At 37.8% G+C, this 23,758-nt stretch overlaps 2 protein-coding genes across 4 annotated transcripts; one reads left to right on the top strand and one right to left on the bottom strand.

Moving 5' to 3' along the window:
* Positions 1-877: 877 nt before the first annotated feature.
* wu:fa56d06 (uncharacterized protein LOC795664 homolog) lies at positions 878-8,805 on the bottom strand. The gene is made up of 13 exons (XM_017457900.3): positions 8,662-8,805; positions 7,540-7,677; positions 7,192-7,362; positions 6,955-7,080; positions 6,486-6,722; positions 6,256-6,381; positions 5,868-6,104; positions 5,638-5,763; positions 4,545-4,673; positions 3,765-3,860; positions 3,583-3,684; positions 2,519-2,622; positions 878-1,036 (listed from the first exon to the last, which is right to left on the bottom strand). Exons 1-12 carry the CDS (start codon positions 8,696-8,698, stop codon positions 2,540-2,542), a joined length of 1,608 nt encoding a protein of 535 aa, XP_017313389.1. The 5' UTR covers positions 8,699-8,805; the 3' UTR covers positions 878-1,036; positions 2,519-2,539.
* A 3,332-nt stretch (positions 8,806-12,137) lies between these two features.
* LOC108258902 (uncharacterized) lies at positions 12,138-21,867 on the top strand. Of its 3 annotated transcripts, none has more exons than XM_017457897.3 (7): positions 12,157-12,245; positions 12,603-12,671; positions 14,750-14,864; positions 15,590-15,905; positions 16,226-16,492; positions 18,611-18,763; positions 20,325-21,867. In XM_017457897.3, the coding sequence occupies exons 4-7, from the start codon at positions 15,626-15,628 to the stop codon at positions 20,489-20,491; spliced, it is 867 nt and encodes a 288-aa protein (XP_017313386.1). In that variant the 5' UTR covers positions 12,157-12,245; positions 12,603-12,671; positions 14,750-14,864; positions 15,590-15,625; the 3' UTR covers positions 20,492-21,867. The 3 variants fall into 3 exon arrangements, with proteins under 3 accessions (XP_017313385.1, XP_017313386.1, XP_017313387.1); XM_017457898.3 differs by having other exon boundaries at positions 12,603-12,677; XM_017457896.3 differs by lacking the exon at positions 12,603-12,671 and having other exon boundaries at positions 12,138-12,245.
* Positions 21,868-23,758: the final 1,891 nt, after the last annotated feature.

The following is a 23,758-nucleotide window of genomic DNA, read 5'->3' as shown; positions in this document are numbered from 1 at the left end:
ATATAACTTATTAACATGGCAATATTTATTTTTGGTGTATATTTGTCTGGGCATTTTGAGCCGGGTGTTCTCTTTTTTATTGTTCATCATAATCAATGAAGCCATTCTCATGATTATAATACTAATTTGTCTTGCCCAAATATAAACACTTATATAGCCTTTGATAGAAATATGCATATGTAATAATGTTACTTTATTTATCAAAACAAAATTCTTGGTTTGTTGAATAAGATGACATCCTTTGGCCTATAGTGGTAGCAATATCCAGTGTGATTTTGATGTGTGGATGAGTTGTGTGATAGTGACCTAATGCACATTTATGCAGTGCTACATCGATTTCCTTTGCATATCAAATTCTTATTACATCATATTGCATATCAGTAACAAAAGTAGTTATCTCTAAATAGGTATATATGTTTATTGGGAACAAAAAAAGATTGTAATTTTCATATAGTCAATGCAACGTTAGTAGTTCAAAGGTGAAATATTGATATTTCACAGTACTGATAGGAAGAGAACATTCAGGTAACCTGCTGTATAGTCTCTGTGGACTTTAGGTTGACCTATTTGCTGTTATTATCTTGTGCTGAATGTTTTCAGTAAATGATGGAACAGATTTATGTCTGGGATACACTCCAGCAACAGTAACTACAGATGTGATATTGTATTATATACTATATACCTTCTCTCCCCTGAGATGAGCTGTTCTAGAACAAGCAGCACATTTTAAGACTCATACTTACATTGAAAGTCTAAAGTGATGCTGGGTATTGAAAATGAAATGGCTTTTCATATTTTGCGAGACATTTTATACTAATTGAGGTAGCAAACATGTAAAAAAAAAATAAATAAATAAATAACAAATAAAACCACATAATTGTAAATGCTCAATGTTCTTTATTGTTGTGAAAAACACTAACAGATTGCAAATTCCTTTCAGACAAAACATGACAGACGGTTTTATTCCTCTGAGATTTTACACTGTCACAGGATGTGAAAAAATGGCCACGGTCTACTGCTGTCCACCAGCTTTCATCTAAAACAAAAGTAAAATATTATTATTATTATTAGTAGTAGTAGGAGGAGAATGAGGAGGAGGAGGAGGAGGAGTAAGTGTAGTAGTAGTACTAGTAGTTGGAATAAGTGTAGTAGTAGTAGTAGTACTAGTAGGAGTAAGCGTAGTAGTAGTAATAGTAGGAATAAGTGTAGTAGTAGTAGTAGTAGTTGTGGTAGTAATAGTAGGAGTAAGTGTAGTAGTAGTAGTAGTAGTAGTAGTAGTAGTGCCAGCAGTGATAGTTAACTCTAAATAGATATGTATATAAGAAAGTACATTAGGAAAGTAAATGCGGTTATTACGTACATAAGCAAGCGTATTACGTGCATGAATAAAATACAAATCACTTATTAACAATAATAGACTTTAAATCCAATCTCTTTTAATCCCAAATAGCTATTCCCATTATCCACCACAGCTTTAGTTCAAAGTTGAATTACACGTCTGCTGATAAGATCAGAACACGTAGGTAACCTGATGTGTGGTATCTTTATTCTGTGTCCTAGTTGTTATCTTTTAAATTGCACTTGAAGGGAACAATAAATGATTAATAACAATATATCTACAGTATATATTTAATTACAACAAGCACCGGCACAGAGCATATAGAAGAAGCTGACCTGAGCAATGCATATTAACTGCTTCACTGCTTAATACCATGTTGAATGTGATCTTGTTAGTTCTGGAACAACTATTTGACAGATTGACACTGGAATTCTTGAAATTTTAGCATTTGTTCAGCACCCTACAAATGCATGATAAAAATGCAATATAGGATAAGCTTGCTAAATACTCATCTGCTATAGTTACACTTTAAGTAAGTGCAGTTTACAGTGTTATTCATATGAAATTAAACCCTCGAGCCTTTAAGTAATGCCTTCCATTAAGATGCTATCTCCTCTGATCTCCTCCTAGTGGAAAATAATAATAATGATTATGAGTTTTTAATTTTACAAGGTGATACAATTAGGCTAAATAATGACTAGTGTTATATTAAGATATTTCAGCGTGAGAAAAAAACAGTCAGACAATGGCTCTGACTTGATGCTGCTTATTGCTCAAGCTGTTATCATGCAATAAAACTCCGTCCCATGCGGGCAATTCTCATGCAGCTGTCTTAGTAGCTCATGAATCCGTAGTTACATCTTAGTTACTTAGGTCTGAATACCAATGTGTTCAATTTCAGAATTAACTCCTCACCAATCACAATTTGTAAAGTTGACTAAAGTAAACTAAGCTTACAGCTCACAGATTTATTAAGTTATGTTAAATGTTATCAAAAAATATTTTGACTACTTTGTGCCAGTGATATCAATATCAGCAGTATTGATGCTTTTCCCAGGTCAGAGCACAATTCAGAACTGGAGGGCGGCATGGAGGGTGCAGTGGAGGAGCGAATTTTGAATTTCAAGTGTCATCTCTGTAAATATTGAACTATGGAGACTGGAACAACAAGGATCTTACCAATTCCGAACATCTTCAGTTTCATGGAAGGTCTGTAATTTTAAGATTGAAAATGTAGCATTTGCCATCAATAACCACTCCTTGACAGGTAGCAACTTCATCACCTGTCAAAAACACAAAACCTTGTGAGAAATTTGTGGGGGGGAAAGGTAAATACTTTTAAACTGTAAAAATGTCATATTACTTCATTTTACAGTAAGTATGGTTTTAGGTAGAGTACAGCAGAATTTTTAAAATATTTATCTTGTTTTACACAAGGGGCCCCATTTCCTGTTCCACCATTTGGGGGATACTGTAAGTATACATTCTTGTTTGTGTTCTACTATACGCATTTCTTACCATCTTCCCTTATCTATGTTCTTTTCCAATTCTAAGGAACATAAACAATGAGCACAGTTAAAATACTGAAAAGTGTTCTTGATTCTACCAAACACTGACGATACATTTGCAGGTGGATCCAACTCTGTACATTTATGCACTGCATACTTTGTATATAAAAGGATATAAGAACACATAAAAAAAAAATCAAAAAGGATGCTAAGGAATGAAAAATCTTTCAGGAGAATAATAACTATCTGTGCATTTACCTGTCAAACAGCCCAAAAATCTTACTGGACCTTGTTGGAGAATACCAGTTAAACGGCTAAGCTTCCTATGCCCTGTATTACTGGAAATGGCTATAGAGCTGTAGCAGCAATTTCACTTGTACTTGTGTTTGCACAAAGATAACTGGCCAATAGTGAAACTGAGTACATTTTATGGAGTGTCTGCATTTTCACTATTGTCAATATTTAGTTAGTATCACAGAAATGTATCCGTTAATTATACAAAATGCTCACTGTAGTAATGATGAGAAAGTGAAAGAATTGGACAGCTAACAATGTTCAATGCAAAGTCTTGTTTACTGGTTTTCCACTATGGTGTCTCTTGTAGCATCCTTAGTTTTATTTTGACTTTTTTCCTAGACGCCCCCCTCCCTAAAATTACTATTTATAATTACTATCCTAGCTTTATCTTTTGGATTCATCAGTAACTAATCACATACCATTCTTATTTATACTTACTTTGCTTCCCATAAGAAGGCTCCACGAATCGTCTGCCTATTATATTGGCATGGCTGTTTTCCATACCATAGCTGAACTCCTCCATGGGGGAAGAAATAGCCACTGAACAAAATAATATAAGATCAGTCAAATACTGGCAACAATAAGATTTAAAGATACAGGGGCTGCAATTCTCTGCTCACCTTCATTATTTTCTAGAGCTTGCAAACGAAGTGGCTCCATGATGCGTTGTCTTTGGGCTTGTGAATATCCAATGCCACGTTTGAACTCAGGGAACACTGGTGATGATGATGAAGTAGGACGGTCAATTGGTTTTCAGCAGACAAAGATATGGACACATTTAGACAAAATACAGTCGTGTGAAAAAATAAGTACACCCCATGGAAATTGTTGGAATTTTTTGACATATTTGGACAAACAAACATTTGATCATCTTTGAAACAGTACCTACTAATAAAGTTGATATACTTGAACAAAACCACAAGGAAAACAGCTTTTTCAATCATTTATTCAACAGAAATATCAATAGATGTGATATTCTTCTTCTTCCACAACCTTTTTTTCTGAGGGCCTTACAGAACTCTTTAGATCTTGGCATGATGACACCGCACACCTAAATAGCAGAGGGAACTCCAGACACTAGATATGAGAGGAGTATAAATAAAACAGGTTCCACCTGCACTCCCTAAGCAGATTCTAATCACTGGCACCCAATCTTGAGCACCTGATTCTAATTTTATGGATTTGAAGGTGTTTGGGTGTGCTTACTTTTTCCATGTGACTGTTAATTTAAATTGGGAATATTACTACAACATGTATCATCATGTGTGTCATTTGATAGAGTGTATCAACTTTATTAATAGGCACTGTTTCAAAGAGGATCAAATGTTTGCTTGTACAAATATGTAAAAACAACAACAACAACGTATTTTTTCAAATGCCTGTAATTTGCCAGTACGTACCCTCATTGGTTTCCATGTCCTGTACAGTGTGTAGGATTTTATCTTTAGCAACTTTGGCCATCATCTGTTCATCCCTGAGATTCATTAAGGTCACCAAATTGTACTCAGTGCCTTGTCTGAAACCTGAATCTACAAAACAAAGAATAGTACCAAATGTAAACTCAAGGTATGCATAATCAGACCAAGCTGTCAGTTTTCTATTGTTTATGATACACACAAATATTGACAATGGGCCATTTTCACTGTAAGAATATGTGCATAGTGTGACACTGTCCTGTTTATATTGTTGACATTAGCATGCCTGTGTTTGGGGTCATGAGAAAGTGTCTAGAACTTTGCTTGCCTTCATTACGCAGCTTGCATTTCTGCCACACTAGAAGATAGTTGGGATGATTTTGCAGACAATTTGCTCTCGCTGACAATTGCAAAAAGTATCCCAATTTTAGGCTAGGCTTAAAACAATGTTGACTGTCTCGAACTTGTGTAAAAATGCAATGTTGACCTTATTCTGAATGATGGGTTACAAGTGCCTGTTGTCTAGTATGTTTGGTTTGATTTGAAGTAATTTTGTTCACTAGAAATTTTGTCAAATCCAAGATTCTAAGAGTCAGGTTCATTGCTCTGATTTGTGAGCATAATCTGAAAGTAGTGTGTGGTGATTTATTCTGGACAAATCTTGTCATGTAGAGGTTTGACTACTGAATTCAGGACAAAAGGTCTGTAAAATCTATCATTAAGTTAATGTTATCTAACTTCTTTCCCATTTTCATAATTGGCATAATTGGCTAGGGTTGGATAAATCTTTTAATGTGGCCCAGGCATTAGGAGATAGTGTTTTGTGGTTTGTTCCATCTTCACTAAATTTGACTCTCTGTTTTCATATGGCACCATTGGCATCATTATAATGAATGATGTGTGATGCTTTGTTTAATTTATTTAAACACTTACATGGTGATGCTCATATACATATACACCACTGTTGGATTAATCGTCAACCTAAAGTAGTTATATGATATAGGTGTGATAAGTGATATAATTGATATAGGAACCTATCATATAAATGGACGCTCTGCTCTGTCACTAAAACACTTACATGGTGCTGCTCTCCTCTGCATCTCTGAAAGCTGAGGTAACTGCTGTCCTGTTCTAATGTCCACCAGAGTTACCTGAGAGTTCTGAGTGCCCTGTCTGAACTCAGAATTGGATGCAGGATTGTAAACTGTGGAAAAACGGAGGTTTATAACTCTAAAACTTTAACATACACAAGTAACATCTTTATTTAGCTGTGCTACACAGCCATACAACATATCATGCGATACATACAGCCTGAAACTCTTCTTTCCATCTCACTGACGTGCTCCTTTACTAATCCAGTGTTTGGGTTCACAAGAAAGCGTCTAGAAGGTTCTGTTCCTTGTCTGCGAAGCTCAGGTAGTACTGCTTTGTGGGTGGTTTCCTGTCTGCTAACTTTGGCTTTCTCCATTCTCTTCATCATCTGGTGCTTCCTGAGTTCCATCAAGGTTGCCTCACTGTACTCTGTACCTTGTCTGAACTGAGACACTGGAGAAAGAAAAGCATTAAGAAGTCAGTTCAACTTTAGAAATCCATGCCATACATACAAAAATGTATCTTCTACCATAAAAGACATCATAGTGACCCCCATTGTAGGGACGGATGTGAAATGCCCTGATAAACATATTTAAACACTTACATGGTGCTGCTCTCCTCTGCATCTCCGATAGTTGAGGTAACTGCTGTCCTGTTCTAATGTCCACCAGAGTTACCTGAGAGTTCTGAGTGCCCTGTCTGAACTCAGAATTGGATGCAGGATTGTAAACTGTGGAAAAACGGAGGTTTATAACTCTAAAACTTTAACATACACTAGTAACATCTTTATTTAGCTGTGCTACACAGCCATACAACATATCATGCGATACATACAGCCTGAAACTCTTCTTTCCATCTCACTGACGTGCTCCTTTACTAATCCAGTGTTTGGGTTCACAAGAAAGCGTCTAGAAGGTTCTGTTCCTTGTCTGCGAAGCTCAGGTAGTACTGCTTTGTGGGTGGTTTCCTGTTTGCTAACTTTGGCTTTCTCCATTCTCTGAATCATCTGGTGCTTCCTGAGTTCCATCAAGGTTGCCTCACTGTACTCTGTACCTTGTCTGAACTGAGACACTGGAGAAAGAATAGCAATAAAAAGCTAACTCAAGAAATCCACATAGTATCGTATATATATATATATATATATATATATATATATATATATATATATATATATATATACACACCACTGTCGGTTTAATCGTCAACCTAAAGTAGTTATATGATATAGGTGTGATAAGTGATATAATTGATATAGGAACCTATCATATGAATGGACGCTCTGCTCTGTCACTAAAACACTTACATGGTGCTGCTCTCCTCTGCATCTCTGAAAGCTGAGGCAACTGCTGCCCTGTTCTAGTGTCCACCAGAGTTACCTGAGAGTTCTGAGTGCCCTGTCTGAACTGAGAATTGGATGTAGGATTGTAGACTGTGGAGAAAAGGAGTGTATGTTAATATAAAAATACTGTTAATTTCTGTAAATGCAAAAAAAATAAATAAATAATAATTATCCACATTAACATCAGAGGACACATACAACCTTCAGCTCTCTTGTCCATCTCACTGATATATTCCTTTAACAAGCCTGTGTTCAGGTCCACCACAAAGCGCCTAGATGGTCTGTGCTCCTCAGCGGGAGCAACTTTCTGGTTCATATCATCTCGCACCTCTGTATGCTCTGGAGCAAGAACAACTTCCCACTGAGGTTCAGCTAAAATGTTACAAATAAATTATTTGAGAGCAAGACTAATAATATCTAGTAATGTAAGAGAGTTATGCACACTGTAACAATCACAGACTTAGGTAATGTAGCCATAAGTCAGTACACACTTCAAATGTGAGCAGAAATAATGTTCTATCATTTCCTGTTGAAATTTAAAACACTTACTCTTTGTGTCCTGTCTTTGGTGTTCATCAGGCCCAGATATCGCCATGTATTCTTGTCCATCTTGTACCAGTTGTGGGAGTCCAATAACCCATACACCATTTTGAAGAGGATTATATTGCAAAGGTCTAGCATTAAAGCCTACATAGACACAGAAATTAATATTTCACAACATTCACATCTTTTTACCAACACATTTGCTGCTTTCCTAAGAAGTAGAAATATTCTACATGGAGGAGTCCAAGATCCCACTATAAGTATTGTCCAAACTTGGTGGACTTGTTATTCATCAAATGTTATTGGAGGCATAGTGGCTCGCTCATAGCTCTAGCATCCCCAGTTCTGTCCTGAGCTTGGGTTACTGCCTGTGTGTGGTTTCATATGTTCTCCCAGTGTTCATGGGTTTCCTTTAGGTCCCCCCTAGTGAATTACTCCAAATTGCCAAATTAGGTGTAAATGACTGTGAAAATGTGCCCTGAGTAGCACCCCATACAGGTTGTATTCCTGCCTTGGATCCAGTGTAATAGGCTGGAGATAATTCAATGAATGGAAATATTGGAATAATAATAATAATATAAAAAATTCAAACAGCCTAGACTATTGCTTTTATAAATGAAATCTACTGTTTAACTATTATGGTTAAATAGTTGGTTATATTATTATATGGTTAAATCATTTTTTTTTATCATCTAATAAATACTTTCACAATAATTTTCTTTTCATCATAATTGTATTTGTCACATCTTTTGTATTAATTGTTACAACAAAAAGTACAACCCCAATTCCAGAAAAGTTGGGACATGGTGTAAAATGTAAATAAAAAGAGAATACAATGATTTGAAAATCTCATAAACCAATATTTTATTCACAATAGAACCTAGAAAACCTATCAAATGTTTAAACTAAGTAAATGTACCATTTTAAGAAAAAAACTAATGTAATTTTGAATTTTGAACAAAAGGCTGGAAAAGTAAGTGTTAACAAATATGCCTGTGCAGAGACTGTAAAAAGCTCTAAAATACAAGTTAGACTTTTGACAAGCGAAATAATATGAACATAGCACAAACCTAATGTATTCATTTAAAATTGTTTTGATAAACATAAAATATAACCCAAAACTCTTACCAGCCACAGCAAAGAGTAGCAATACAAATTTTAACATGTCTCCAATTGATAAAATATTGAGCGGGATAGTCAGGTTTCATGCAGCATGTGCAGTTAGCACACTAAACCTGTTTAAGATATGCACAGGTTTAAATATTAAGTTGTTGTTCTTTGCCCTAAATAGATATCACTAATAATATAGCAGGTCCATAGTCTTAGACTTTGAACCTAAACCTGGTATCAGCAAGTATAAGTATAATTTTACATAATTTAAAGCCTTTCTTATCACAATAGCTATAAATGTTGACCCACTGCTGACATCATCTGTGCAAAATAATTGTCAATTATTAATAGTCCTATCACAACATTTCTAGGAAAACAACACTAAGTAAGTCTAGTTTTTCCAGACTGCCATCAACTGCATATAATTTTTCACACAAGAGGTAGATAATCCACCAATTTATGGCAGACAGGTAAGTACTTTAGCCTTGCTTATGTATTCACCCCCTTGAACTTATCCACATTTTGTTGTCCAACAAACTACAACTGAAATGGACTTAATTGGGATTATATGTAATGAATCTGCACAAATAGTCCATAATGTAGGAGTGCAACTATGACCAGGTTACTGAAAGTTACTGAAGGTGAATACCAGTTGATTTTCTAATCAGGGTGACTGCAGTGATGAGGCTATTGTCAGAACACTGATTTTAAATGTGTTTTTGATGCAGAATATTACAGAAAGAGTAATTAAATTGTGAAAGGTTTTATGCTATTTGATACTGAAAAATTAGTATATGTATGCACTGTTTCCACCCCATCCAGGGTATCCCCTGTCTCAGCATAGGCACTCTGACCGGTCTGCATCTACGCAGCCCCATACGTAGCAAGCTGTGATGCACAGTGTGTTCTGGCACCTTTCTATCATAGCCAGTAATAACTTTTTCCAGAAATTTTTGCTATAGTAACTCTTCGGTGGGATCAGACCAGATGGGCTAGCCTTCGCTCCCCTATATGCATCAGTGATCCAAGGGCTCCCATGACGTGTCACAATTTCACTGGTTGTCCTTCCTTGGACCACTTTTGGTAGGTACTTGGCTTGCATTCCTCAGATCTCCATACAATCGAGCAACAGTGGGATGTGCTGGACAAACAAGTCGGATCCATGGAGGCCCCACCACATAACTTACAGGACTTACAGGATTTGCTGCCAATGTCTTGTTGCCAGATACCACAACACACCTTCTTGTGTATTGTGGTGTCCATGCCTCGACGGGTCAGAGCTGTGTTCGTGGCACAAGGGGGACCTACACAATATTAGGCAGGTGGTTTTAATGTTGTGGCTGATCTGTGTATGCTTTAATAACAATAATATGTTTTAATAAATAATAATAATAATAATAATAATATCCTGGTTGGGTAATACACACAACCCTGTAAGTGACATCACCTTTGAGCACCCACTGCTTCATGACTCATTCCTTACTTAATTTACTACTACCATATTATTATGGCCCCTCTACAAAAAAGGGCAGAATATAACATGCTTTCCTGCAGCAGCTTTGGATAGCGCATATGCCGCTCTGTTCTGGTAACTGGGCAGGTGAATTGCCCTCAGTGAATCTAGCCACAGGTGAGTTTGTGTGTGAGTTGTAGGGTGTTTCTTGACCTTGTGCCACTCTGATGATATAAGTACCTGATTTATGTCCGAGTAGGTCAGGATGTACAAGAATAACTTGAGGGTTAGACAGACTGCTTTTTAGCTCTAGTAGGTTTATGTGTTCTGACCTCATCTTGTGGTTAGACATGTCCCCTGCGCCTCTGTTGCGCCACCCCCCATCCAGTGGGTGATCCATAGTGATTGTCACTCTCCAGTGGGGCACCAGCCCTAAGAGTACACCTATTGTGAGGAAAGTCATGTCTTCTTCAGTGGTTCGGGGCTCATGCTCCTTTTCTTGACATGAGGACATATCACTGCTGGTCATGCTTGGGGTTGAGCCATAGATTAAAACACATCTCTGAAATTCCTTAGTTCTAGAAGGTCCAATGGCACCACTGCCACAGCCATGGTCAGTAGGCCTGGTATCCGTAGTAGGAGTTGGAACTGGACATAGCGGCCAGCTCGCATTTTAGTGGTGAGTTCTGGGATGTCTGTCACATATCGAGGTGCAAGGGAAGCCATCATCCAGCTGTATGCCAATAAAGTGACTTGCATTGACTTGAGTGACTTGAGTTACCGTGTCCAACCCTAGATGCACTGTCGTGGTTTTAAGTGTGATAGTCATCTCTGATTAGAAGCAGGTCGACCTGCTTCAAGCTGCTTTGAGCTGCAGGATGCTGGACTGGGTCCTTTACTAGCCATCACTGGAGCCGACCACGAGCTCAGCTGTTGGTTCATCTTCTGGTTGAAAAAGTCTTCAAGACTTCAAGAAATGGACCTGCAGTTCTTGTGCATTTTGGTTGAGCACCATGAGGAAGGCTTGGACCTTGGGCAATCTGGAGTGCTTCGTAATGGCATCTGAGCCTCTGCATGTGGCTTCAACTCCAAAATCAGAGATTTTATCTGAGTTATTGTATGTATGTATGTGGTCAACAAACAGTCATGTGAAAAAATAAGTACACCCCATGGAATTGTTGGCTTTTTTGACATATTTGGACAAGCAAACATTTGATCATCTTTGAAACAGTGCCTATTGATAAAGTTAATGTACTTTTAAAATCACAAGGAAAATGAGCCTTTTCAATCATTTATTCAATAGAAATATCAATAGATATGATATTCTTCTGTGGAAAAAGTAAGTACACCCTTGGCCCCAGAAGTTAGTATTGCCCTGTTTAACAGAAATAACTTCTTGTAGGCGTTTTGCATAATCGTCCGCCAGTCCCTGACATCGGCTTGCTGGAATTTTTGACCACACTTCCATGCAATATCACCCCCCCCCCCCCCCCCCCCCCCACCAAAGAACTTAAATGAGACTGAAATCCGGGCTTTGACTAGGATTTGACAAATACAACAGACAAGGTGTTGATCTTAAGCAGTGGTTCAGCACTGTGAGATGTGAGCTCATACACTGTACAGTGGCGGTATATCTAGATAGAGTTAAAATTTTAGGCTAATAGACATTGTGGACTGTTTCAGCATTTTATTTCAGGATTAAATAAAAGGAAACAAGGCAGTGGGCTGTATTTAGATCACCGGCCTTGAGTTGGACGTCTGATTTAATTATTTTATTTGATAATGAGAGAAAACCTTTCAAAACAACAACAACAACAACAACAACAACAACAAAAGACCATAAAAGTAGTGATGATAGAAACCTGACATTACAGATAGCACCTTTAATATTATTTTAGCATTACTTAAACTTCAGCTTAACGTAATACTGATAAATATAACACTGCCATCGTGTGGTTAAAACTCTCAGCAGATTGGACAGCAGAGCTATGTGATTTGATTGACGGAAGCTCGGACCAATCAGCATGCGCAAGCCGAGAGTTCTGAGCCAATCCTGACAACTGACTCCGACTGTATCGGGAAATCACGGAAGCAAAATAAAGCCAGTTCGACCGGAGAGGGGAATAAGTTTGTGAGAAGTGGGCGATTGGTATGTTTTGAATTTAGCGGCTCTTTGTTCTTGGGCAATATTAAATAACCAGTCAGAAGTTATTGCTACCGCTAGTTACCCCTTAAATGTCCTTATGTTAGTTTGTTAAGAGCATGGCCTACACTCATAAAAATTTTATGAGTGTGAATATAACAGTGTTTTCCTATCAGAAAAGGTTCCAGTTAGAATGGTTTGAGTCTGTGTGGACCAAAATGAATTATGGTCTCTTTATCTACCTTAAATCACTTTAAAGGTATACTGTATTTACATTAAAGCTAGTAAAGGTGCTCCTTTGAGGGTACCACCACCCCAGCCTCAAAGAAAGGTGCAGTTTAAATCTACTTTGTTTATTTGCAGTGTGAGTGCCTTCTGTGGATACAGAACAAACGGCATACTGTACTAAACCACACGTCAACACCATCAATGGTGACGGTACTATTTTAATCATAGTATTTCTGAACTGTTTATATGGTTTCTGTGATTGTTGCGGACCCAGAAATGCTTGATTTTGCTGCGGCTTTTGTTTTTGAGAATTTGCAATGCAAACGAAAATTTAACAGAAAACTACTTGAACTGGTGAAATTACAATTGCACGATATTGTTTTGCACAAGTGATGTTTGTTGATAAATGAGACCTTTTAGTTGTACTCATGTTCGACACGTTTGAATCAAAGACTGCGTGTTGTGATGACGTCACATGACGTGTATTGGCCCACATCTGCAGAAAATCTGTGGTAATTTTGAAAAAGTGCAAGCTCCTTCGAATATTGGGGGCACTTCCTTGATTTTGCGTTCATTTCTGTGATTGTAAAATCCTGGAGGGACTGACAAAAGTGTCCTACTCGGAACCCTTTCTGAGACGCAACATTATTGTGCTGTAGGTTTCTTCACAGTTCCTCCAGAGAGACAATCCGATCCTCTCCTCATTAATCGATCAAGTGCAGATAAAACAGTATGAGCATAAAGAGCGTTCAGATGTCACCGCGTATAATTTGCAACAAGACAATCATCACGTTTACATGGACAACAATAATCCAATATTAACCGGATTAAGACAATACTCTGATTTGGAAACTACCATATAAACAGCCATTTTTAATTACCTTAAGCCGATTAAAGTCGAAGTAAACACAAATCAAATTAAGATGTGTGGAGTATTCCTGTTTTAGTCGCATTGTCGAGGTGTGTTACAGACAGGTAAACACCTTAATCACACTATTAACGTCGTGTAAGAGTTTTCACCGCATTTTGCGACAGGAGACGTACGCACACGGCAGTGCTCAACCGTTTTACGGCAAACAAGAGAACACGGTTGCGTCCCAAACCGCGTACTTACCTACTATAGGCCTGTAGTAGGCGAAATACATGCATCTCTGCTACCATATAGAAGGTAAGTATGCGGTTTGGGACGCAGCCCACGGCTTCAAGCAGTTGTCTATTAGCATGTATGGCATGACAAAAAATTAATAGCACTTGAAGCGTTCGTAAATTTTTTTAAACAAAAACACCCAAAACTGTATATGGTACCATAACGAAGACGAACTGTATGTTGATACGTGAAATTCTGGAGGGAATATCGGACGGCGTGGCGCGGTGACGTAATGACGTGCCGTTAATCTAATTATGTTCTATAACATGTAAAACGGGAACATGAAAGGAATATTCTAAAAGCGACTCATGGAAACAACTTAATCACATTATTGTCTTACTCAGAATAAGGTCAATAATTAGATTACTGCTGTCCATGTAAACATAGTCATTGATAGCGATTTGAATTACATTTATCATTAGGCCACATTTTCCATGTAATGTGTTCACTGGAGGTCGCACGACTACTAATTTTACAGTCTAGCAGTAATTTAAGAAGTAGTCAGCCAGTCATCTTTTCCATGTTTATAGCAAAAACTGTTTCTGGACAGTTTCGGTAGCGACCAAAAAACGAGTCTGTATTGGCCTGTACCGCTGATCTGACTCTGTATTAGCCAGTCCTTCCAGGATTTTGCGATGCAAAATCAAGCAAAATTTGTGATATCCGGAGGAGCTTGCAATTTTTCAAAATTACCACACATTTTGCACAGATTTGTGACATCATCACAACGTGCATTCAGCGCATACTTCTATTCACCTCCGTCGAACATGAGTACAGAAGAAGGGTCTCATTTAGCAACAAACATCACTGTGAAAGACCGTGCAAAACAATCTCCTGCAATTTCGATTTTGCAAAAATCATGTAGATTTCCACGAAAAAAAGCACAAAAAAAAATCAAGCATTTTTGGCTGCGACAATCATAAGAAAAATCCTACGAAATCCTGTTCGGACTTAAGCACGCTTAAACAAGATGACATCATCTGCTATTTTGTATATTCATTTATTCATCATGATTACTGTAATATCAAATTACAGATTAGGGTATATGAAGAAGAAAGCTTTTTTTTTTAAAATGCACACTAGTATTATAAAATAGAATAGAGTTTTAACAGAACAGATTTTTTGTTTCTTATAGAAAGAAGTCATCTTTGGTCGTGGCACCACAAATGCATTTCTTCATGCATTTGCACAATGCTATACATTCTGTCAAGAATGCAGACAAAATGATGCAGTGATAATGATAATGAACGGTGAGTAAATGGCTATGGATGGAATAACCCTTTTTTTTTTTTTTTTTACTAGCATGACAAGACAGCTCTTTTACCTGACTACTCGACACTCCGTACAGTAGCAACTACTGAGTTTATTATTTAACTAGTCTAGGCAACCCATAGTAGTCACATAGTTAACACGAAGTAATGAGGCAAAATAGCCAGCACCTATGAGTTAAGTTTTATTCAAGCAGCATTACTCTATTCCAGCGTACTGTCCTCTATTGGTAATGTGGTATAGCCACAAAGTGCACAGAATAGGAGAGCTGAATACGACAGGCTGGAGCTCAACCATGATGAGCCAGTGGCAAAGACATGCTGTATTTGACTATATAAAGTATAAGACTTGGCTGGTTGTCAATATATCTGGGTTCTCTGCCCTCACCCGTGTGGGAAATAATGATAAGGAATCTTTATTGGTCACATATACATTACAGCACAGCGAAATTCTTTTTTTTCTTCGCATATCCCAGCATGTTAGGAGGTTGGGGTCAGAGTGCAGGGTCAGCCATGATACGGCACCGCTGGAGCAGAGAGGGTTAAGGACCTTGCTCAAGGGCCCAACAGTGGCAGCCTGGCAGCGCCAGGGCTTGAACCCCCGATCTTCCGATCGTAGATCATGGACTTTACATAGTCCATCACAAAAAGCACTCACTCTCTTTCTTTCCATTCTGTTTTCCTGTTTGTTTTTTCTTTTTTTCAAGTGTCCAAAGTCTTGTAATTAACATCCAGGCATTAAGATGGAGGAAGTTTCATTCAGTACAGCAAGCAGTGTTACAGATACTGAGAAGGAAGGGAATGGAGAGCAGCACAAAGCCTTGCTGTGGTCAATCCAAGAAGCTGCGGAGAGGCATACAGTCCAGATTGGGGTTTCAGCTTGTGGTGCTACAGCAGTGGTGGATGTGCTGCAGGCTCTGGGGATTGTGGTGGCACCAGAAACAGCTGATCACTGTGTACGGACTAAGTTGAGGAGGAATAATTCCCCATTGCCTGATTACCTTCACTCTCGCAGCGAAGCTGGTACATTGCCTTACACTACATGTTACACAGAGAGATGATGCCTCTCAGATGTGTGTGATGCAATTTTGAATATACTTTAGCTTACTTTCTTGATATACAAGAAAAAATGAAAAAAGTGCTTCAATCATGTTAACAGAACTGGTGAAAATAATCAGCAGGTTCATTATACCCACTGGATTTCAGGAGAATTTAATGAATTTAGAATTAATGCTAAGTTTATTAGTTGTAGGAACAGATGCATTGTGAACACATAAGAAATCATATTTTGAGCAAGGCAGTATACAATTTATATATTGTGTATTTATGGTATTCATTTATAGGTGCCACACATAAGCAGTTGATAGATGGTGCAAAGGAAGCTAGTGGTGGACGAGTGCTGGGCAGATTCTTTGGTTTCTACCCACCGAGGCAGGTAAATTTAGTGCCTTGGCTGGCACACTGGATTCGGAATAGAGCTGTACCTGTCGCCACCATGAACATGCAGCGTGGAGTGCCAGAAGGAGAAGAGATCCCTGATGCCTGGCATCACCAACTGATATTTGGGGTGGCAGCCAATGCTGTTTTCATGACTAATCCACTGGACTTGGGTATGTGGAGTGATATTAGAGGCCTGCAAGTTCAAAGCTGGGTAAAACGGTCACGTTATTGTTAGTTTCATCATGTCCAATTTTACTTGCGCAGGTTTTCTATATTTATCCTGAATTAGCCCTTACTTGTACATAAATGAAATGTTACCTCAAATTATCAACATTTTTATTTAGTCAGTTTTTTTTGTTGTTGTCCATATATAGTATAGTACGTACAGTGGGGCTTGAAAGTCTTCCTTTAGCCTTTTTGTGAATTTTACATTTCTGCATAAATATGACCCAAAACATCATCAGATTTTCACACAAGTCATAAAAGTAGATAAAGAGAACCCAATTAAACAAATGAGACAAAATATTATACTTGGTCATTTATTTATTGAGAAAATTATCCAATATTTCATATCTGTGAGGGGGGAAAGTATGTGAACCTTTGCTTTCAGTATTTGGTCTGACCCCCTTGTGCACAAATAACTGCAACTAAACATTTGGGCTAACTGTTGATCAGACCTGCACATCGGCTTGGAGGAATTTTAGCCCTTTTCTCAGTACAGAACAGGTTCAACTCTGGTGTTGGTGGGTTTCCTCACATGAATTGCTTGCTTCAGGTCCTTCCACAACATTTCCATTGAATTTAGCTCAGGACATTGACTTGGCCATTCCAAAACATGAACTTTATTCTTCTTTAACCATTCTTTGTACAGCCCCTGGCAAAAATTAGGGAATCACCACATTTGCTCACCCAGCTTTTTTTTTACTTCGTAGCAAATAAACAAACCACAGATATGACACAGGACAATTTTTGTTTAATAGCTGAACATTCTGGGTTTGTGAAACATACCTCAGACAAGTTAAATGAAATTATTTTAATTAATTGGATTTTTTTCTTTTTCAGATGAAGTAGAGGAAAAAATTATGGAATCACTCAATGTTGAGGAACAAATTATGGGATCATTATGGGAAAAAAAAAATCAAATTTCCTCACTCATTTATGATATGGGGTTTTATGTCAGGTAAAGGAGCAGGGGAGACTTCAACAGTCAATGCACAGGTATACACTGAAGTTTTGGACACTATTCTCATTCCATCGATAGAAAATCGGTTTGGTGATGATGAAGTCATTTTTCAGGATGATGATGCATCTTGCCATAGAGAAAAAAGTGTTAAAGCTTTTCTTCAGGAAAGACATATCAACTGAATGACCTGGCCAGCAAACAGTCCAGATCTCAATCTGATTGAAAATTTATGGTGGAAATTTAAAAAATCGGTCCATGACAAGGCTCCATCCTGCAAAGCTGATCTGTCAACTGCTATTCGAGAAAGTTGGACCCAGCTTGATGGAGAGTATTGTTTTTCAGTCGTAAAGTCCATGCCTCTAAGAATTCAGGCTATCATAAAAGCCAGAGGAGGAGCAACAATGTACTAATTGTGATTTTTTATTTTTTTTGATGATGCCATAATTTGTTCCTCAATAGTGAGTGATTACGCTTACTATTTAAACCAAAATTTTCTACTTTAGTCCCATCCGTCCACAAAGCATTTTTCCAATAGCCTTCTGGCTTGTCCGCGTAATCAAACTTGCAGAGGGGTAGCAGTTTTCTCCTTGAAACCCTACCATGCACACCATTGTTGTTCAGTGTTCTCCTGATGGTGGACTCATGAACATTAGCCAATGTGAGAGAGGCCTGTAGTTGCTTTGAAGTTACCCTTGGTTCCTTTGTGACCTCGCAGACTATTACATGTCTTCCTCTTGGAGTGATCTTTCTTGGCACTCCTGGGGAGGGTAACAGTGGTCTTAAATTTCCTGCATTTGTACACAATTGGTCTTTCAAGCACCACTTTATTTGAAATGGGACAAATGACTGCATCTTTCCCAGACCAGTGTGCAAAGTATAAGAAAATACATGGACTACAACATACAAGATATTAGCAATATTATTAGGAATATTATTACTACACAATATACAGTAACTATACAGAAGAGAGAGAAAATCAGGACAAACTAAAGAACATAACTGTCCAAAACTTAATAAATTATGCCAATTACATGTCTTTGTAACCCATCATATATAGCAGTATGTCAGAGTGCACATTTATGATAATGTGACTTTGATTCCACAGTTAGCGAAGAGGAGTTACTTGTGCGTCTGTGCAGTGATTCTGTGCTGCTGGTACGTCGTGAAGATGTCTTAAAAAGATTAACGGCAGACTCTCCTCTTCGACTGATCTCAGACCATCAGAACGATCCCCGCTGGAAAACTTTTAATGTGGAAGGTACCACAAAAGCTGTTCTTCCAGGCCTTCCAGAATTATTGCCAACCTTAATATGAATGAGCAAAAATAATTGTATAAACAGTGCACACACTCATTGTAATGTTCTACTCAAACAGTAAGAGAAACTACCTACATAAAATAAAACTTATCAAAAAGATTTTGCTAAGAACATTTTTAAGCTATTTTGTTTTGCTAAAAGACTTGATTACTGCATGAAGGGACAAAAACCACTATATAATATGCTGGGCAGAAATGCAAAGCAAAACCCCCATATGGCAATATGGACTCACAAGGGGGCCTAGCTGATACAGGAGTAGTGCTTCAGCATTCTACTGTGCAGCGTTGCTTGCACAAACATAATCTGCATGGAAGAGTCATCAGAAGGAAACCTTACATTGAGCATCTGATGTACAGTGCATCCGGAAAGTATTCACAGCACTTCACTTTTCCCACATTTTGTTTTGTTACAGCCTTATTCCAAAATGGATTAAATTCATTATTTTCCTCAAAATTCTACAAACAATGCCCCATAATGAAAAAAAGTTTGTTTGAAATCTTTGCAAATTCATTAAAAAAAATAATAAAAAAAGCACGTACATAAGTATTCACAGCCTTTGCTCGATACTTTGTTGAAGCACCTTTGGCCCCAATTACAGCCTCAAGTCTATTTGAGTATGATGCAACAAGCCTGGCACACCTATTTTTGGGCAGTTTCTCCCATTCTTCTTTGCAGGACCTCTCAAGCTCCATCAGGTTGGATGGGGAGCGTCGATGCACAGCCATTTTCAGATCTCTCCAGAGATGTTCAATCGGGTTCAAGTCTGGGCTCTGGCTGGGCCACTCAAGGACATTCACAGAGCTGTGAATACTTTCCAGATGCACTGTATTCAAAATAACATGTACATAGAAGAACCAAATTGCTGTGGACTGATGAAGTAAAAAATCAAAAAGAACACCTGCCAACTGTTAAGCACTGGGGTGAATCTATTATCCAAATCTAAATTGGTTCTAATAAAGTGCTCATTAAGTTTATATCTCAGTGAGATTAATTGGCACAGTGTAGAAGGGTGCAGCACAACCCACATTATGAAATGTGTGTCTGCAAGTAGCTTGCAATAGCATTTTTATGGTGAAAATCCAAACGGCTTTAAATAATAGTATTTTCCATGGAAATATGGTAAAATTCATTTGAATCAATGGTATTCTTTTTAAATTTCTCTCGGTAACAAAAAAAATAATCAGTTGATGCCCTTGATCAGTTTTTGTTTCCTTGGGGAATAATTATATGGTTGCACACATGGAAAATCCCTTTGTCAAGGGTCTAAGCATTTTTTTTCCACAGAAAATTCAGTACCTAAGTAAAAAGGCTTGTGTTAATAGTATACAGCATCCACGGATATTTTAGCTCAAAATAAACTATCACGTTTTGGCTCAAAGATGGTGTGTGCCAGTAATTCTGGAGCGCACTGTAACTCTGATGTCATCTGTGGCTGTCTGCTTGTATATTTCTGCATTTATTACAAACGCCTTAAACGATATCTTCTTTTTGCATGTATTTTAGGTCAAGTTCAAAAATTGATTGAAGAAGAAAACTGTGAGGAAGACCACCAAAAAATGACACACATAACAATCCCAGCAGCATACAGCTCAGGGATTACACTTTTTGCCCTCAGGGATTCATCTATTGGTCAAGAGCTCCTCTGTGCCCCAGAACTGCCTTTGCTGTGATTTAACAATCTCTGGACCTCTTATGCTGTGTTTGGTCTAATTTTCAGTACTGTAACTGTAATTGATTATATGGTGTTAGAAACTGTTAATAATTCACTATACTTTATTACTAACAATAATGACAAGGTCTGCCAGCATTTCAGACTTTCGCTGATATCTTGAAACAGAAGGTTACGTATGTAACCGCAATTCTATGTCTGAGTGGAGAACCACCAAGACAAGTTTCCTTTGGTGCAGAAAACATCCTGTTGTCTAATTGGAAAACAAAGAATAAGTCCTGCAAATAATTGGAATTTGCTAGCTTCGTTGTTGTGCATGTTCATCTTACATGTGGGCTTGTCCTGTAACATGAAGTTATCAGCAATATATCATGTCTGTCTGTTACGACCCTTTATTTTTGTCTTGGTTTTTTTCTCTCTCTGTTTCTGAAGTGTTTGTGTCCAGGTACAGTGCTGATTGGCTCCTACATTCTAATGAGTGGTCCATCCTGGTTGGTGCAGTCGATTCCAGGCACGCCTCCTAAGCCCTGTTGTCACTTCCTTTGGGAGGGCATTGTGTTCTGTGGGGGAGTGTCATTGGTTTGAATGTTTAAAGCTCTGATTGCGAGTTATAATTTCATGTAATGTCCCGTCTAGGGGAAAAGGGTGCAACATGAAAGGAGAGAGCGGAAGCAGGTAGATCTTTTGTGTTTTTTTAATGATATAAACAAGATTCCAACAATCAAACATGAATAGGGAGATTGCTTCGGGAGTTGACCAAGCCAAAAATAACAAACAAAAACTCACTACCGATTTCAACCCTTATTTACCTAAAACAAAAGAAAAGAAAAATACAATCACCTTCTCTGATTACCTATACCACAACAAAGACCAGAAGTGGGTAAACAAAATGGCGTCAAGCAAACTAGTTAAGAGGGCAAACCACACGTAACGTCGTTAATCAGGCAATGAGGTCGAAATACCAAACATTTTTTTTCTTACAATTTCTAACACACAATCAGAGCTTTAAACATTCAAACTTTGTCTAAACAAACAGTCAAATCAACAACCCTCCCCCACACTACACAATGTCAATTCCTGAAGGAAGTGACAGCAGGGCTTATGAGGCGTTCCTGGAATCGACTGCACCAATCAGGATGGATCACTCGTTAGAATGCAGGAGCCAATCAGCAACGTACTTGGACACAAACACTTCCGAAACAGAGAGAGAAAGAAAAAAAACGAAGACAAAAATAAAGGGTCATAACACTGTTAAAGCTGTTTATTTATGTCATTAAAAAGGAAGAGTGGAAATGTGGTTGATTGCAATGTGCTGATTTTAATTTGTTTACAATTTGATCAGTTGTTTCAGTTAAAAAATGAAAGTATGGCAAACTATTTTATTTGTCCTGAATTATTAATTGCCAATTCAATTCCATTTTATTTGTATAGTGCTTTGAACGATAGGAATTGTCACAAAGCATCTTTACATAAATATATACATTCTGTATCTAAATTTTAAATGTATGTTTATCCCTAATGAACAAAAAACATTTCCCATCCATTAGCAACTTCTCCCATATGTAAGCTACATATATCTTTCTAGGAGGCTTAGGGCTAACACATGCTTCACTGGAGACATGCCACTGCATTTCTCCGAATCGCAGCTAAATGTGCTTGGGAAAGATCACTATGAGAACCTCATAGTGTCATAACCTCACAACCTGACACTATCATTAAAAAACCTCTCTAATGAATTTCCAGAGGAAGTTTTAAAATGTTACTTGTACAAAAATAGTTAATTACAATAGTATAATTATCATACTACATTTTCAGTTCAGATTAAGTTGGTTATGTTCTGTTTGAGGCATAAAAATAAACATGCGGTGTCCTGGGTCAGTCGGATGCTTACAGTGGTGCTTGAATGTTTGTGAACCCTTTAGAATTTTCTATATTTCTGTCTAAATATGACCTAAGTGTTATCACATTTTCACACAAGTTCTAAAAGTAGAAAAAATAACCCAATAAAACAAAATATGACAAATATTATACTTATTTATATTGGGTCATTTATTTATTGAGGAAAATGACCCAATATTACATATCTGCGAGTGGCAAAAGTATGTGAAGCCACTGCTCTCTAGCCACTGTGTTCCAAAAAGAACATTGCTGCCCATCTGCAGTTTGCTAAAGATCACATGGACAAGCCAGAAAGCTGTTGGGAAATAAATGTTTTGTGGATGGATGAGACAAAAATAGAACTTTTTTCATTGCCATCATTGATGGAACAATGAATATGATTTATACCAGCGAATTCTAAAGGAAAATGTCAGGACATCTGTTCATGAACTGAATCTCAAGAGAAAGTGGGACATGCAGCAAGACCTGGACCCTAAGCACACAAATCATTCTACTTAAGTAATTAACAGAACTTGAGGATGACTTGGCTGGTTTACCCAGTCAACCATTTCATACAAGGGATTAATAATCAAAATAATCAATATGCAAGAATAAAGGTAGCAGGATACAGTACTGGTGTGTTCTCACTACAATAAGGCTCAGGTTGCTTTCCTCCACCTGTTCTGAATGTTATAGAAAGCAACCTGATGAGGCATTAGATTTAATTGAACTACATTAACCATGACTGAAAAAAACAAAAACAAAATTAAAGCAAGGTCAATCTTGCTGAGCACTCTTCAAACTAAAGGCTACGATATACTTCATTTTTTAACACATACACATAGCCTTTTAAAGTATACTCCATGACGCATGCGCATTACGACAACTTGCACTACCCCTCCTGGCCTACAAGAGTCAGTACAGAGCAGTAAATCAGGTCTTCCGGTGTGAAGGGCGACAACGAAGAAGAATGCTTGGGCAATCTCTCGCCACGATTAGCACACGTATACAAATCTATATGCTCTTTAAGGCTAGAATTATACAAACGCGGGTACTTTTATACCTGCACTCGTTTCCGTCTCTTCAGTTTATTCTTCAACCACCTGGAGAATCAACGGCCCTGGGTCACTGCTGCCACCTTGAGGAACAATTAAATAGTGCAAAAGAATTAAATGCGCATGTGCGGCCTGCGCTACGCGCGCTTAGAAAAATAGGGCGGTGCGCGTACTTTGCTGCTGACGAAATTTGCGTCACGTGTACTCGTAAAACGTGAAGCATACTTTCTACTTTAAACTGAGTCACACTTTTGTCTGTTAATTCTTGATCTGGTTTTACAATCTCGGTGCTTTTATATAAACTACACAGCGTTCACATCATCGATTTCCACAAC

Source organism: Ictalurus punctatus, chromosome 26, assembly GCF_001660625.3.
Source record: "Ictalurus punctatus breed USDA103 chromosome 26, Coco_2.0, whole genome shotgun sequence".
In the NCBI taxonomy this organism is placed as follows: domain Eukaryota; kingdom Metazoa; phylum Chordata; class Actinopteri; order Siluriformes; family Ictaluridae; genus Ictalurus; species Ictalurus punctatus.
Note: the sequence above shows the minus strand (reverse complement) of the source record. Positions and strands in the feature narration are given on the sequence as shown.

Bases quoted from the DNA above. Each gene is read 5' to 3' on its own strand.
- wu:fa56d06 (XM_017457900.3), bottom strand. From the start codon at position 8,698: ATGTTAAAATTTGTATTGCTACTCTTTGCTGTGGCTG. The intron at 6,723-6,954 runs GTAAGTGTTTTA...TTCTTTCTCCAG, and splicing joins GCAGAGGAGAGCAGCACCAT to TGTCTCAGTTCAGACAAGGT. The intron at 3,861-4,544 runs GTACGTACTGGC...CATCATCACCAG, and splicing joins GGACATGGAAACCAATGAGG to TGTTCCCTGAGTTCAAACGT.
- LOC108258902 (XM_017457896.3), top strand. From the start codon at position 15,626: ATGGAGGAAGTTTCATTCAGTACAGCAAGCAGTGTTACAGATACTGAG. The intron at 15,906-16,225 runs GTACATTGCCTT...ATTCATTTATAG, and splicing joins TCACTCTCGCAGCGAAGCTG to GTGCCACACATAAGCAGTTG. The intron at 16,493-18,610 runs GTATGTGGAGTG...TTGATTCCACAG, and splicing joins GACTAATCCACTGGACTTGG to TTAGCGAAGAGGAGTTACTT.